Source organism: Mustela lutreola, chromosome 12, assembly GCF_030435805.1.
Source record: "Mustela lutreola isolate mMusLut2 chromosome 12, mMusLut2.pri, whole genome shotgun sequence".
Lineage (NCBI taxonomy): Eukaryota > Metazoa > Chordata > Mammalia > Carnivora > Mustelidae > Mustela > Mustela lutreola.
Window position 1 is genome coordinate 36490241 of NC_081301.1, and position 15322 is coordinate 36505562.

The following is a 15322-nucleotide window of genomic DNA, read 5'->3' on the forward strand; positions in this document are numbered from 1 at the left end:
CAGGCCAGGCGCTGATTGGCTGAGGTGAGAGCACCTCTCCTTCCGATGATTCGGCTCTTCTGGGTTCAGTCTCAGCGCAGCGTCTGCAGCCGTCGTTTGAGTCGTTGCTGCCGCTGCCCCCTCCCGGATCAGGAGCCAGTGTATACCGCCCGCCCACCGCCTCGGTGCCGCTAGGAGGAAACGAGAAGGAGGCCGCCTGCGGGTTTGTCGCCGCAGCTCGCCCCCTGCCCGGGAGAGCCGAGCCCCGGCCCAGTCGGTCGCCTGCCACCCCTCGTAGCCGTTACCCGCGGGCCGCCACAGCCGCCGGCCGGGAGAGGCGCGCGCCATGGCCTCTGGAGCTGAGTGAGTGTGTGCGCGCGCCCGCCCGCCCGCTGCGGGTGCGCGCACCTGGGGACTCGCCGAGCTGGGTAGGCCCGGCGGGGCCTTGCAGTGGGCGCGTCTAAGAGGTGGAGGCAGGGAAGGAGGGAGACAGGGAAAGCAGAAGAAGGGGGGCGATGAGGGGCCGCGGTCGGGTCTGGGCCTGGCTGCGCAGCCGCGCGTCCCCTAGGCCGGGCTTGCGTTGGGCCTGGGTCGGGGCCTGGGCCAGATCGTGCTGTGTCATGCAGGCCCGGCCGGCCTGATTGGCTCCCTGGGAACCACTGTCCGGTTCTTGTGAAGTCTCTAGTCCACATGGCCGGCGCGGAGCCCCAGGGCCTTAGGGCGCCCACCTGCGATCAGGTCTACTATCCGCGGAAGGCCTTTGGTCCCCGGAGGGAGCAGGCCCCATGGGCCTGACGCCCTAACTGGGCCCGGTGGGCGTGGACTTTGGGCCACGTGAAGGCCTTAGTAGCTGCGAGACAGGCGGAGGCCGGAGCGGGGAACGGGGAAGACTCGGCGAGCTCAGGGAAGCTCACGACGGCTATTTCGGAGCTGGCTTGGCCTGTCCCTTGGTTGACATCCTCACGACCTGAGTAGTGAGGGGCTGTTAGGGAGAGGGCGGGCCCTAGGTTTCTGGCCTTCGTAGTTTATGTTGGTTGTTCACATGATAAAGCTTTAGTCAGTTTTCCTTAATTTTAGGAAGTGGGGTGGAAAGTAGGAACTTTTCTCTACTGTTTTGGGCGTTTGCTAAAGTTCGAATCTCAGATGGTAATTTGCGGGCCTTCCTCGATATCAGCCTTTGTGATGAGAAGGTTAGAGTTGCCCTAACTCTTTGAACACACACGCTCCTTTCTCCAAACCGCTGTGTTGAGAAATCTTGGGTCGTCAGTTCTTCAGGAAAGCATCAGATAAGAGATGACCACCTCAACCCCTCTGCCCATTATATTTAGAATCAAGAGCTTTAGATACTGAAAAAGGAAAAAAAAGCCATCCTGTGGAAACTCTTATGCAAATCACTTTCCTGACTTGAAGAGAATTAAGTTTTTTGAGGTGTGTTTCTTTTTTTTTGGTCTCTAAACCGAGATGAAGTATTACTTGGGTGTCTTTTAAAGGACCATTACTTATTAATTCTTACTCTCTTAGGTAATTTAGTCAATCATTTATTTTCAAGACTAAAAATAAGAATTCAAAATTCTCGGAACCTGGCATCATAGATGGTTTCTAACCTCTAGGTCATCTTGATGACTCTTACCTGAATTCCCTCCAAGTCCCCTGTGGCCCATTGGAGTTCTGGAAAGGGCCTGACTCATGCAGAAGACAATGGGGGATGTCCCCAAAGAGCCTCCAGGACTGCTGTTGGCCCACGATCAGGCTGAAGCTCTCTTTTAGAGGTTACTTCCTTTGATCTTAGTAGATAGATAGGGAAGTAAAGGTCTTTACCATAAGAGAAGGACATACTGCACATCTCCATTGCCAGGGTCAGGAATGGTAGGCAGGTAAGTTTTCTTAGAATGCAGCTTTGGGGTTAAAATATAAACTGTGATGACTAGAGGCATCTGGCATTTTATTTTTCTCTAGCCCCAGTACCATAGATTAAACAGGAAAGTGGGCAGTCTTTGGAAGGTATTTTGATGTGTGGGAGAGAGGGAGAGTTGATGGGATGGAATTGCCTTCAGCTGCCGTATTGACCATACTTGTTCTCCAGCGTGTTGATAAGCACTGGAAGAGTCTGCCTGCTATGCAGCATTGTGCCCAGAGTGCTACATTTTTAGGTTGAGGAGGCAAGTTTAAGCTGAGGAAACTCTACTCTTAGAAATCAGTTTTAAGGTGATGATTAAAGACGCAGCCTATGTGAGAGGATCAGCAGATTTGCTAGATGAACGGGATTTGTATTTCTGTTGGGTATATCAGGACCAAAAGATGGAGAAACCCCACAATGCCTTCGCTGGTATTCTGGAATATGGGCATCTTTTTTTTCTTGCAAGTTGTGAAGATACATCCAACTTAGGAGGGTGGCTGGCCTGTAATGTATACTTGCTAATTTGTTAACTGAAGGAATAATTAATGGGAAAGATTCCTTTTTATTTCTTCATTTTCTCCGTTTTCTGGTCTCCCTGTTTTGGTTAATGTTCAGGTTTTCCTGAGCCTTAGTAAAAGAGGATAACTTTTCAAAGGGAAAGCCCACTGAGTCTAGTTACTGAAGATTGAAGAAGAGGTAGGTAAGAAGTTGGTATAAAGTGAATAATCTTCAAGGAAATGATTGAAACTATTTAGAGGGCTTAAACCAAGCTTAGACTCAGGCAGCCTTGATTTGGGTGAGGGATTTGGATTTGCTCCATGTCTCAGCATTTCTTGGTTTTGACTTTTTGAGCCAACATTGTGGAATTGTATGTCTTTGCAGTGATTTGTGAAGCTGTTTTTGAGCTTGGCCATCTTTTTTAAGGTTTCATATCTGTTAGTTGAGTTGTTTTGTTTTCCCCAAATATCATGGTCTTTATGCTTGGCATTTCTGTGGTATATCGAATGCGCTGGCATTCAGCTGGTTTAGCCAGTAAGGACAGTAGTGCTAATGATTTTGCTTCATTGTCCCCAGGCTTGCTTGGTGGGACTTGGGGCTTCGCTGAGCCCTACAGGAAGTTGTCTTGCTCACTTCATTCTCCAAGAAGGTTAGCAAAGAGCGAGCTTATGCTTTGTTCTGCAGTGCTAATCATTGTGACCATTAATACCATGTGCCAGGCATTGTGTTGAACATTTTGCATTCATTATCTCACTTAAGACAATAATCCTGTAAGATAGGTACTACTGTATTCACCTCTCTACAGATGGTGAACTTCCAACTTCCAGAGAGGTTAAATGACTTGCCCAAGATCACAATCAAGCAGTGGCAGGGTTGGGATTCAGACCTAGCAGGTCTTACTGCGAGCCCCTTCTCCTAATCACTGTCTCATATTAAGACTGTTGTCATTTCTCTAATTGTTATCCAGCCTCTACATCTATTTAGTCTTCTCAGGCCATAGTTTCCTGACTCTGGGGCAGGATCACTTGGGGCCTTTACAGCTAGGTTACCAGTGCTCAGAATACCAAGAGCTGCTGGAATGGGAACTGTATGTGCTAAATGTTACTCTATATGACCTTGGCTGAATATCTTTTATCTCACATCACTGGTTTAGGGACAGCTTCATTTATCCACTATTTCTTTCCTAAGTGTGAGTTTTAATGACTAGTGGGGCCCTTGGGACTAGAGTATGTATTGGGACTAACTTCATTTTCTTTCTAGTTCAAAAGGTGATGACTTATCAACAGCCATTCTTAAACAGAAGAACCGTCCCAATCGGTTAATTGTTGATGAAGCCATCAATGAGGACAACAGTGTGGTGTCTTTGTCCCAGGTAAGTTGGGTCCAAGGTCTAATCTTTCCTCATTGCACTTAACCTGAGGGCTTTTCCCGGGTTTCTTTCCTTGGGTTTTTTTTGTTCGTTTGATTGTTTTTTGCAGTGACCACAGATAGAGCAGGGTTTACTGGGTATTCTGGCTTCCAGGGCTGCTGCTTAACCCCTGGCCCAGTGACCCAAAGCCCTTAACCTTCTTTTCTCAGCCCAAGATGGATGAGCTGCAATTGTTCCGAGGTGACACGGTGTTGCTGAAAGGAAAGAAGAGGAGGGAAGCTGTGTGCATTGTGCTTTCTGATGACACATGTTCCGATGAGAAGATTCGAATGAATAGAGTTGTTCGGAACAACCTTCGTGTACACCTAGGAGATGTCATCAGGTGTGTGTGGGGTTCTTGTACCCTCAGGGATGGGAGGCCAGAGACAGCCTGAATTATAGACAGGACCCCAGCGAAGTCCTTGGCAGCTACACAAAGCAGAAGCCTCCTAGCCATGGGAAGGCTTATTATAGCAAGACTGTCTAGGTTTTGTTTCTTCCTCCCTGGGACTTCAGAATTTACTTCTGCTGATCCTTGGGACAAATTGGATTTCTATGACTTTCTTGATGCCTGTCTTCCTTCCTTCCTTCTTTCCTTCTTTCTTTTCCAGAGGTATAATTTATCACATGCTAGACACTGGTTTAGGATGCCATTTGAGGGTGTGTGTCTATAAAATGGTCTCACTGTTATGTTGAAATAATGGCTTGTGTTGGGGCCAGAAAGAGGTGGAAGTGTGGGCACAGAGGGTGGACTCCCGAGTAAATTTTTTTAAGGATCCAAGTTAATATAGCAGGGAGACATGGTTTGAGTTAGATCCCTAAATAGCTTCATTTGGAGTGATTTTGGCCTTAACTTTAGGCAAGAGGCTTCCCCATTTTGGAGTCCTCATTAGCCACTGCTCTTCAACCACCTGTCATCGGCCAGGAACATCTCAGACTTCTGATTATTTTTCATGGATTCTAGGTTTCATGTAGCCTTCTTCCTAGAGGTGCTTAGTCACTTTGTCAAGATGCTCTGATCACTTGGCTGAGATGATTTTTTTCAGTTCTATTTCTTTGATCCTGACACTTGTCTGAGGCCTCCCTTTGTAATATTGGGTTACTGATATAGAATGGGTCATCTTTGGATATCTCTCACTAAAGACCCTTTCTCCTGTTTTATTTTGGGGGCTTTACATGTGTGGGTCTTCCTTTTGGCTTGCTGATGAGGAGTGAGCAGCCCCAGTAGCTTCTTCTAATGGCTCCTGCTACTACCCTACCGAGTATGACTTGTCTTAGTTCTACATGGTTGCTCTTTTGTCCTCACTTTCACACTACTGTCCTGCCTCTCTTCACCTAAAGCCATCCCTGCCTTTTCTCTTTCGCTCGCCATCAGCTTTCTGTGCCAGGCCCTTTTGGACACCCAGTGCTTGGGGCTGCAGTGTGGTTGGTAATGTGGAGTCTGCTTGTCATCCTCAGCATCCAGCCGTGCCCTGATGTGAAGTACGGCAAACGTATCCATGTACTACCCATCGATGACACGGTGGAAGGCATCACTGGCAATCTCTTCGAGGTATACCTTAAGCCATACTTCCTGGAAGCTTATCGACCCATCCGGAAAGGTGAGAGACAATCTAGGGACTGAGTTTAAGGATGGTTGGTTGTAGGGCTACCTAGGAGTGAACCTTGGATTGTCTTTATCTCATTCTCATATATATGTGCTTACGCATATATTCTGCACCCATGCTTATGTGTACTGTCCTTCCCTCCTTCTCCCTTCCCCCTGCCCCGTTTTCCTACTTCCACTCCCTGTTTTAGTAGAGTAATCTATCTTCTTTTGTCCCAGGAGGAGGGCTTGGGCACTTGTGACTGTGTCCCAGTCCAAAGTGTATTTAATATTTAGCACATCCTGACCATTGGTGGTGGTTGTGAAAGCTTGGTTACTTATAGTCCAGAAATCAAAAACCTTATGGACTTTAGGCCAGAGGCTAAAACCTGATGTACTAAAAAAACCCATAAAGTTTTGTTCAGCATCCTTGAGTGGCAGTGGGACGCTTCACAGCTTAGCTTTTTCCTTTTGCCTGATGCTTAATAAAGTGGAGGTGGGAAGGGAAAAGAGCAATATCTAATGAATTTGGCGTTTTAGTATATGTGCTGCCAAAGCGAGCACGAATTTGGCGTTTTAGACTCTAGGTACTAATGAGGAATTCTCACTTGCTCTGGTATTTGACCTCTCTAACTTCACTTGTGCTAATTGCTCTCACAGGAGACATTTTCCTTGTCCGGGGTGGAATGCGTGCTGTAGAGTTCAAAGTAGTGGAGACAGATCCCAGCCCTTACTGCATTGTTGCTCCAGACACAGTGATTCACTGTGAAGGGGAGCCTATCAAACGAGAGGTGAGTTCTCTCCTTCATTCCAGTAGCCAGTTTCATAATTACAAAAGTGGGGCAGTCACGTGATAACTACTGAAATCAGGTGGGTGCTCTTTGGGACGCCTGGGTGGCTTGGTCTGTTAAGCGTCTGACTCTTGATCTCAAGTCAGGTTATGATTTCAGGGTTGTGAGATCAAGCCCTGCTTTGGGCTATGTGCTAGGTATGGAGCCTGGTTAAGATTTTCTCTTTCCTGGGGTGCCTGGGTGGCTCAGGTGGTTAAGCATCTACCTTACACTCAGGTGACGATCCCAGAGTCCTGAGATCAAGCCCGGCATCAGGCTCCCTGCTCACCTTCTCCCTCTCCCACTCCCCTTGCTTGTGTTCCTGCTCTCTGTCTCTCTCTGTGTCAAATAATTAAATACAATCTTTAAAAACAACAACAAAAAAAGATTTCTCTCTTTCCCTTTCCTTCTCCTCCCACCAAAAAAAAAAAAATTAAAATAAAACTGGTTGCTCTTTGGAACTAAGCTGCTTTCCAGAGGTGGGAAAATTTCTCAACTATTCATTTTCTTTTTTTTTTTTTTTTTTTTTTTTTTTTTTAAGATTTTATTTATCAGAGAGAGAGAGAGAGCAAGCACAGGCAGACAGAATGGCAGACAGAGGCAGAGGGAGAAGCAGGCTCCCTGCGGAGCAAGGAGCCTGATGTGGGACTCGATCCCAAGACGCTGGGATCATGACCTGAGCCGAAGGCAGCTGCTTAACCAACTGAGCCACCCAGGGGTCCCTCAACTATTCATTTTCAGTCCTGTGTGTTTCCTAGAAGTATGTGATACCAGTGATTTTTTTTTTTTTTAAGATTTTATTTATTTATTTGACAGAGACCACAAGCAGGCAGAGAGAAGGCGGTGGGGCGGGGAACAGGCACCCCGCAGAGCAGAGAGCCCAACGTGGGGCTTGATCCCAGGACCTGAGCTGAAGGCAGAGGCTTAACCCACCGAGCCACCCAGGCACCCTGATACCAGTGATTTTTAAGATCTGGATTATTTGGGATGCCTGGGTTGCTCAGTCAGTTAAGCGTCTGCCTTCAGCTCAAGTCATGATCGCAGGGTTTTGGGATCAAGTCTCACATTGGGCTCCTTGCTCAGTGGAAAGCCTGCTTCTCTCTCTGCCTGCCCCTCCCCCTGCTTGTGTGCTCTCTCTGATAAATAAAATCTTTAAAATAAAATAAAATCTCGGGGCGCCTGGGTGGCTCAGTGAGTTAAAGCCTCTGCCTTTAGCTCAGGTCATGATCCTAGGGTCCTGGGATCAAGCCCCGCATCGGCTCTCTGCTCAGCAGGGAGCCTGCTTCCTCCTCTCTGCCTGTTTCTCTGCCTACTTGTGATCTCTGTCTGTGAAATAAATGAATAAAATCTTTTTTTTTTTTTTTAAAGATTTTATTTATTTGTCAGAGAGCTAGAGAGAGTACAGGCAGGCAGAGTGGCAGGTGGAGGCATAGGGAGGAAGCAGGCTCCCTGCAGAGCAAGGAGCCCGATGTGGGACTCGATCCCAGGACCCTGAGATCATGACCTGAGCCGAAGGTAGCCGCTTAACCGACTGAGCCACTCAGTCATCCCAAATGAATAAAATCTTTAAAAAAAAAAATAAATAAATAAAATCTAGATTAAACCTGAAAGATCTTAAGTGGTTAGAATAATTTTTGTAGAAGTGATATTGATGATGGCATCCAGACTTCTGCCTGTTTCCCAGAGTTTCCAGCTTTAGGTCTGTGGGGGAGCCCTTACCAGTAATAATACTAAGGATAATAGTGTGAAAGGGAAAGGCTGTGCTAGAAATCTTTGCTTTGGGATTTTTAGAGTTGTTCTTTGAGTCAGGATCCCTTTAGAGGAAATCCTAGAACAGATTTCTCTAGATTATAGAAGGGTTTAGAGAAACTCAACTTTTGCTGTTACTAATATCCTGCCTTCTTTTTTCTTTGTCTCTTTATCCAGGATGAGGAAGAATCCTTGAATGAAGTAGGCTATGATGACATTGGTGGCTGCAGAAAACAGCTGGCTCAGATAAAGGAGATGGTAGAGCTACCCCTCAGACATCCTGCCCTCTTTAAGGCAATTGGTGTTAAGGTAAGCATCCTGGGCCCCGTGAGACATAATCCTGGCTGGTGACTAACATAGAATCAGGTAGGTCCATTCTTTGTTACATGTCTATTTTTTTTTTTAACAGTCCTTTAAAAAATGTAAAAAACCATTGTTATCTCATGGACTCTATAAAAGCAAATACCATGGTTTGCTAGCTTGTTTATAATAGTATCACCTAACAGAAGTAGAACTTTCAGGAAATTTGCAGTGTGAAGGGTCCTGAATCCAAAACATTTGAGAACTGCAGATCTACAGTGTAACTTCCTAACCATTTGCATATCATGGGGCACACTGAAGATGAAATTACTCCTCCATCTAGTATGTACCATACAAATAATTTTATCTTTTGCGTGGGCATTTCCCATGTGCAGCCTGTGAATGAGGCCACTTAGGTGGCTAAGCTAGTCCTGGCCCTTGTCTGTCCAAAGTCAAGCCCTTGACCTAGTGGCCTCTTGCTATTTTGTAGTCCAGGATCTTAGACTTCGCCACATTAGAGTTTCTTAGGTGGTTTCTGTGCTCTGAGTCTTGTATGCAATGTATGTGATAAATGTCATAAACGTCAGTTTTCTGACTGTATTTTCTCTGCTAATAAGAGGAATGAGTGAGTATAATCTGAAGTAAACTGTTTTCCTGGCAGTTAATGCTGAGAGCTTATTTTTATTAGTGTCAGGGTCAAGCTCTGATTCTCACCCTCTCTAGATAGAGCCGCAGTCAAACCATTTTAGAGTGGATGGCGATGGAAGAAGGTAGGACTCTGAACCTAAACATATCCTCTGTACTGTTCTTCAGCCTCCTCGGGGAATCCTGCTGTATGGACCTCCTGGGACTGGGAAGACCCTAATTGCCCGAGCTGTGGCAAATGAGACTGGAGCCTTCTTCTTCTTGATCAATGGTAGGAGACTTGATTCACCTTCGTTTGGCTGGATCATACTCTGAGCTGAGCATGATCCAGGTTCATGAGCTGGAGAACTCACGGGCGTTTATTTCCACACGTGCCCTCGTGTATATTTCATCATCTTTCTTCTGCTAGCGTACATTATGGACAGATACACAAAAAGGGGAAGGTATTGTACTCTGGTGCCCCCGACTTAACCCCCTTGAGAACGATTGTGGAAAGGCTGAAGGCATTTAGAGGGAGCAAGATAGAAGGAGAACTCAAATTTTGTCTGCAAATTTATTTGAGAGGTTTTGAGGGAAGACTGGCTGAGATCACCTGGCTCCTTGAGAATGATAGAGGTCTAACTGGTTTGCTGCATCTCCTGCTCTGACCAGAAGTCCCAGAGCATGTGCTTGACATTTTAGAGCTTGATTGTGAGATAGGTGTTGTGAGTTCCTTGGCTTTTCTTCAGCCTAGTTTGGTGGCTGTCCTGGGATAGTGTCTGGTAGAGTCTCTGAGAAAGTAGGCAGAGGTTACCACATTTTCATACAGTGCCTGTCTCTGGGCTGGGCAGATAAGAGATTATTTCTTTCAGGATTGAAGAAGGATACAGCTTTGTCATTGTTTGAATTCTGTATCCTTTTAGGTCCTGAGATCATGAGCAAGTTGGCTGGTGAGTCTGAGAGCAACCTTCGTAAAGCCTTTGAGGAGGCTGAGAAGAATGCTCCTGCTATCATCTTCATTGATGAACTAGATGCCATCGCTCCCAAAAGAGAGAAAGTAGGAACTTATCCGAGGGGATAGTGGGGGTTGAAAGGTCCTCACTTCACTTCTGACCAGACATCCTGTCCTGACAGACCCACGGGGAGGTGGAACGGCGTATTGTATCACAGTTGTTGACCCTCATGGATGGTCTAAAGCAGAGAGCACATGTGATTGTAATGGCAGCAACAAACAGACCCAATAGCATTGACCCAGCCCTTCGGCGATTTGGTAAGGACCCCAGATTTCTTTCAACCCTCCTCTTGTTCAAAGGGAGACTATAGCTTTACTGAGCTGAATCTCTTTGATCCCATTCCTGTCCTTCATTTAATCTGAGGATTTCTTGAAGCTCCTTGCAGTGATAGGGCCTGGGGGCCTTTCCCTTATTCTGTGTCCTGTCTAGGGTGACCAGCCATCATGGTTTGCCTGAGACTGAGGAGTTTCCCAGGACATGGAACTATCAGTTCCAGGACAGTCCTGGACAGACAGGGATGGTTGGTCACCTGAGACTTGTCCCTTCTTCCCTCTGGACCAGAAATGAGCCCTGTCTGTGTTCACACACTGTCCCACAGGTCGCTTTGACAGGGAGGTAGATATTGGAATCCCTGACGCTACAGGACGCTTGGAAATTCTTCAGATCCATACCAAGAACATGAAGCTGGCAGACGATGTGGACCTGGAGCAGGTGGAGTGGTGAAGAGGGCTGGCCCTGAGTTACGATACCTGTTCCCGGGCAGTTAAAGTGAACATAAGCTTAAGATGTAAAGAGACTGATTTTGATTCTTGGACAGGGGAAAGGAATTGATCTGAGGTTGAATCCAGGAAACTGGAGCTGACATATTTCTCTGTTGACACCACATTAGAGTAAACCAGAACTTTGAGGTCAGCTTTATTTCCAGGCCCCAACTGTAGGCTTGACTACTTAAAACCCAGCCATGAAAGAACTGCTAGTATGTGTTCAGGGAAATGGGAGGACCCAGAGATAGGCGTATCGGGAAGGGGCCAGGATTTTATATATACTCTGAGCCTCCTAAGGCAGCTAGGTCTTACAGAGTAGTAAGTAGATCTTTTCTCTGCAGGTCGCCAATGAGACTCATGGGCATGTGGGCGCTGACTTAGCAGCCCTGTGCTCGGAAGCTGCTCTTCAAGCTATCCGCAAGAAGATGGACCTCATTGACTTAGAGGATGAGACTATCGATGCTGAAGTCATGAACTCTCTGGCAGTTACTATGGATGACTTCCGGGTAAGGACTGCACCCCTATCTCAGGTATACACACATGCATTTTGACCTTTCCATTGGTAATCTCATCCCCAGTTTTTCTTTTTAGTGGGCCCTGAGCCAGAGCAATCCATCAGCACTGAGGGAAACTGTGGTGGAGGTACCACAGGTGACCTGGGAGGACATTGGGGGCCTGGAGGATGTCAAACGTGAGCTTCAGGAGCTGGTCCAGGTAGGGTAACTTGTCCAGAGTGAGTCATTGCTTCAATATATTGTAGGTGGCTTGGGGTGTTAGTAGTTGAAGAATTGTGAGAGCATAATTCATGAACCTATTATTCTCAATTTATAGGCACCAAGGACCGTGCCCCTAGAGAACCAGATTTTACACCATGGGAGGGATGCTGCTCTTCGGTTAAGTTTGTTTCAGACTATGGGGGTATGCCAAACCATCTTTCCTTTTCTTCCTAGTATCCTGTGGAGCATCCAGACAAATTCCTCAAGTTTGGTATGACACCCTCCAAGGGAGTACTCTTCTATGGCCCTCCTGGCTGTGGGAAAACCTTGCTGGCCAAAGCCATTGCTAATGAGTGCCAGGCCAACTTCATCTCCATCAAGGGTCCTGAGCTGCTCACCATGTGGTTTGGGGAGTCTGAAGCCAATGTCAGGGAAATCTTTGACAAGGTGAGCTACAAGCAGTTGAGCTGTCTTTTCGCTTGTTTGGCAGCAAGGTAGCTTTTTCTTGGGAGAATTGAAGATATCTTGTTCTGGAGCAGTGAAGATCACTTTAATTTCCTTTCCTTCTCAGGTCTGAGAGACCCAGTTATGTTAATGCTTGAGTCCGTGTATCTCTCCCATAGGCCCGCCAAGCTGCCCCCTGTGTACTGTTCTTTGATGAGCTGGATTCAATTGCCAAGGCCCGTGGTGGCAACATTGGAGATGGCGGTGGGGCTGCAGACCGAGTCATCAACCAGATCCTGACAGAAATGGATGGCATGTCTACAAAAAAGAATGTGTTTATTATTGGCGCTACCAATCGACCTGACATTATTGATCCTGCTATCCTGCGACCTGGCCGCCTCGATCAGCTCATCTATATTCCTCTTCCTGATGAGAAGTCCCGTGTTGCCATCCTCAAGGCCAACCTGCGCAAGTCTCCAGTTGCCAAGGCAGGTGCAAGGGCATTGGTGATAAGGGATTTCTGTGAGTGCTCAGCCTAGTATGGAGTTCAATTCCTGGAAAAGATTCCATTGGGGGGAATCCATTGGGGTTAGGGATGTCAGGGGAAGATGGAAGATTTGAAGGTATTAATACAGTTCGTAATCAGGAGTAAAACAGCAGCGGAAGGTGGCACGGGCTAGTATTAGGAGTGCTTGGGTGGCTCAGAGATCAGTGTATTGCAGGGGTGGAGAGGCTAAATGGTAAGGTTCTATTGCTTCTTTTAGGATGTGGACCTGGAGTTCCTGGCTAAGATGACTAATGGCTTTTCTGGAGCTGACCTGACAGAAATTTGCCAGCGTGCTTGCAAGCTGGCCATCCGTGAATCTATCGAGAGTGAAATTAGGCGAGAACGGGAGAGGCAGACCAATCCATCTGCCATGGTGAGTATGCATCTTTTCGCCATATGTGCCAGTTGTGGGGCGTCAGGGCGTCTGCCATGCTCTGGAGTTAAGAGTTGTAAGGTTTTGAAAAGATACCTGATAAATGCCCCGTTAGGTGGACGTCAGAGAGAATATGGAGTATTAATCTCCTCAGTCTGGAATTGTAAAAGCCGAGGAGAGATGCGTAGTCTAGTCTGTATGCTCAGCCTGAAGTAGGCTCTGTGAAGGAAATCAAAATATGATTGTGCACATAAACAAATAGAGCAGGGTTGAGAACCTGGGATCCGTGGGCCTGTGTTCCTTGGTGATCCATGGACCTCCTGAAATTAAATGCAGAATTTGGGGTGTGTATGTAAGCTTCATAAAGATAGGGAATCTATATAATCTTGTATGTTTTCTAGTGTATTTTGGCACCGTGTTAGAGACTTCATAAATGAATAAATAAATGAATGAGAAACTTTACCTTTTGTAGGAGTTCTGAGATTCTCCTTCTCTCCCGTAAAAGCTTAGAAACTATTGATATACTTAATTCTGTGGAGCAATCTCTTATGTCACAGCAGTCGGAGTGGCTTCTTAGTGGAAGAGCTAGAGTTGGAGCTGGGTTATGAAAGGAGACTGTAAAGGCTAAGGAATAAGGAAATAAGTAGCCCAAATAACTGGCTCAAGAAATAGGATTGCAGGAATTGGGGGAAACCTGGATAGATTTAAGAGGGCATATGTTACTGGAGTGAGGCCATGAGGTAAGGTGTCATCTAATGTAGTAAGTGTTGAAAGTCATTTATCTTTTTAAAATTTAGGTGGTTTCAGTGTTTTGTTTTGTTTTGTTTTGTTTTTAGAAACTTTATTTTTAAAATTTAGCTTTATTGAGATATGATTCACATGTAGTAAAAGTCATCCTTTTTATATATACTGTCTCTGTGTATCTTGACAAATGTATTTAAGTTCTATAACTATTATCACAGTTTAGATAAATTTCTGCCCTAGAAAGTTCCCTCATGCCACTTCAGTACTACAGCTTTTACTCTTAAGACCTTGGCAACCACTAACGTGAGTTTTGTTGCCACAGTTGGGCTTTTTCCAGAATGCACTGACAGGTTTTTAAACAGGGCACTGACTCTTAGGAAGATTGGCCTTTCAACTTACTCGGTTTGGATTAGAGGAGACAGTAAGGGAGGGGAATGTCCAGGAAGGCCAGGGAAGGAATTCGGGCTGGACTTTTAGCCCTGGTGGTCTGTGTTTACCAACCTTATAGGAGGTAGAAGAAGATGATCCAGTGCCTGAGATCCGCCGAGATCACTTTGAGGAAGCCATGCGCTTTGCCCGCCGTTCTGTCAGTGATAATGACATCCGGAAGTATGAGATGTTTGCTCAGACCCTTCAGCAGAGTCGGGGCTTTGGCAGCTTCAGGTAATTTCATTACAGTGGGCAGTTCTTAGGTTGTTTTTTGGGTAATTATACAACCAGGATTGTGGAAATCCTAAGGAGGCTGGAGGGTTAGTTGTGAAAATCCTACACAGGCCCTGTCCTAACTCTCTTTTTTGGCTCTGCTTTTGTGCATACAGATTCCCTTCAGGAAACCAGGGTGGAGCTGGCCCCAGTCAGGGCAGTGGAGGCGGCACAGGTGGCAGTGTGTACACGGAAGACAATGATGATGATCTGTATGGCTAAGTGGTGCTGGCCAGCATGCAGCGAGCTGGCCTGGCTGGACCTTGTTCCCTGAGGGTGGGGGCATTTGCCCAGGAGGGACCAGGGGTGTGCCCATGGCCTGCTCCATTCCTCAGTCTGAACAGTTCAGCTACAGTCAGACTCTGGACAGGGGGTTTCTGTTGCAAAAAAATACAAACAAAAGAGATAAAATAAAAGCGATTTTCATTTGGGAGGCAGAGAGTGAATTACCAACAGGGAATTGGGCCTTGGGCCTACGCCATTTCTGTTGTAGTTTGGGGCAGTGCAGGAGACCTTTGTGGGTGTGAACCAAGGCACCACTGCCACTCCCCACAGTAAAGCGTCTGCACTTCACTCAGTGCTACCCAAGCCCTCCCTCCTTCCTTCTACCCAGCCTGGGCAGGAGGTTGAAGGGCCACAGTTGCTGGGTGTTTATATAGAGAGTAGGTTGATTTTATTTTACATGCTTTTGAGTTAATGTTGGAAAACTAATCACAAGCAGTTTCTAAACCAAAAATGACATGTTGTAAAAGGACAATAAACGTTGGGTCAAAATGGAGCCTGAGTCCTGGCCCCTGTGCCTGCTTCTTTTCCTGGGAAGGGCCTTGGGCTATCCCTTACTGTCAAGGCCCTCTTCAAATGTGAAAAATTAAAGATTGCACCCTCTTTCTCCTTCTGATTTACTGTAGTATGAACTGCCACCTTGCCCCATGTCTGTATCATCACTGAGTAGGACTGCAGGGGAGGGGGTGCAGCCTGCCTGATGGAGCTCCAGTTGTGTTTCATGTGGATGGTAAGGTTTAGCCTGCAGAGCTCTCTTTTTTTCCTGACCAACGACTGAATTCGGCTGCCCTCCAAAAATCTTAAGGGTTGCAGAAAGAGAATCTCTGAGGTGGATATTGTTTACATGCATCTGAAAGTCCTAAACAT

At 46.5% G+C, this 15322-nt stretch overlaps 1 protein-coding gene across 2 annotated transcripts; it reads left to right on the forward strand.

Annotated features, from left to right (window-relative positions):
• The first annotated feature begins 35 nt into the window (after positions 1–35).
• Positions 36–14951, forward strand: VCP (valosin containing protein). 2 transcript variants are annotated; one of them, XM_059143498.1, is made up of 17 exons: positions 36–342; positions 3635–3746; positions 3953–4125; positions 5241–5383; positions 6028–6158; positions 8124–8255; positions 9060–9162; positions 9794–9927; positions 10005–10140; positions 10482–10594; positions 10989–11153; positions 11239–11361; positions 11598–11810; positions 11987–12295; positions 12572–12727; positions 13980–14134; positions 14290–14951. In XM_059143498.1, the coding sequence occupies exons 1-17, from the start codon at positions 326–328 to the stop codon at positions 14393–14395; spliced, it is 2421 nt and encodes an 806-aa protein (XP_058999481.1). In that variant the 5' UTR covers positions 36–325; the 3' UTR covers positions 14396–14951. The 2 variants fall into 2 exon arrangements, with proteins under 2 accessions (XP_058999481.1, XP_058999480.1); XM_059143497.1 differs by lacking the exons at positions 36–342; positions 12572–12727; positions 13980–14134; positions 14290–14951 and adding an exon at positions 3005–3023 and having other exon boundaries at positions 11987–12361.
• Positions 14952–15322: the final 371 nt, after the last annotated feature.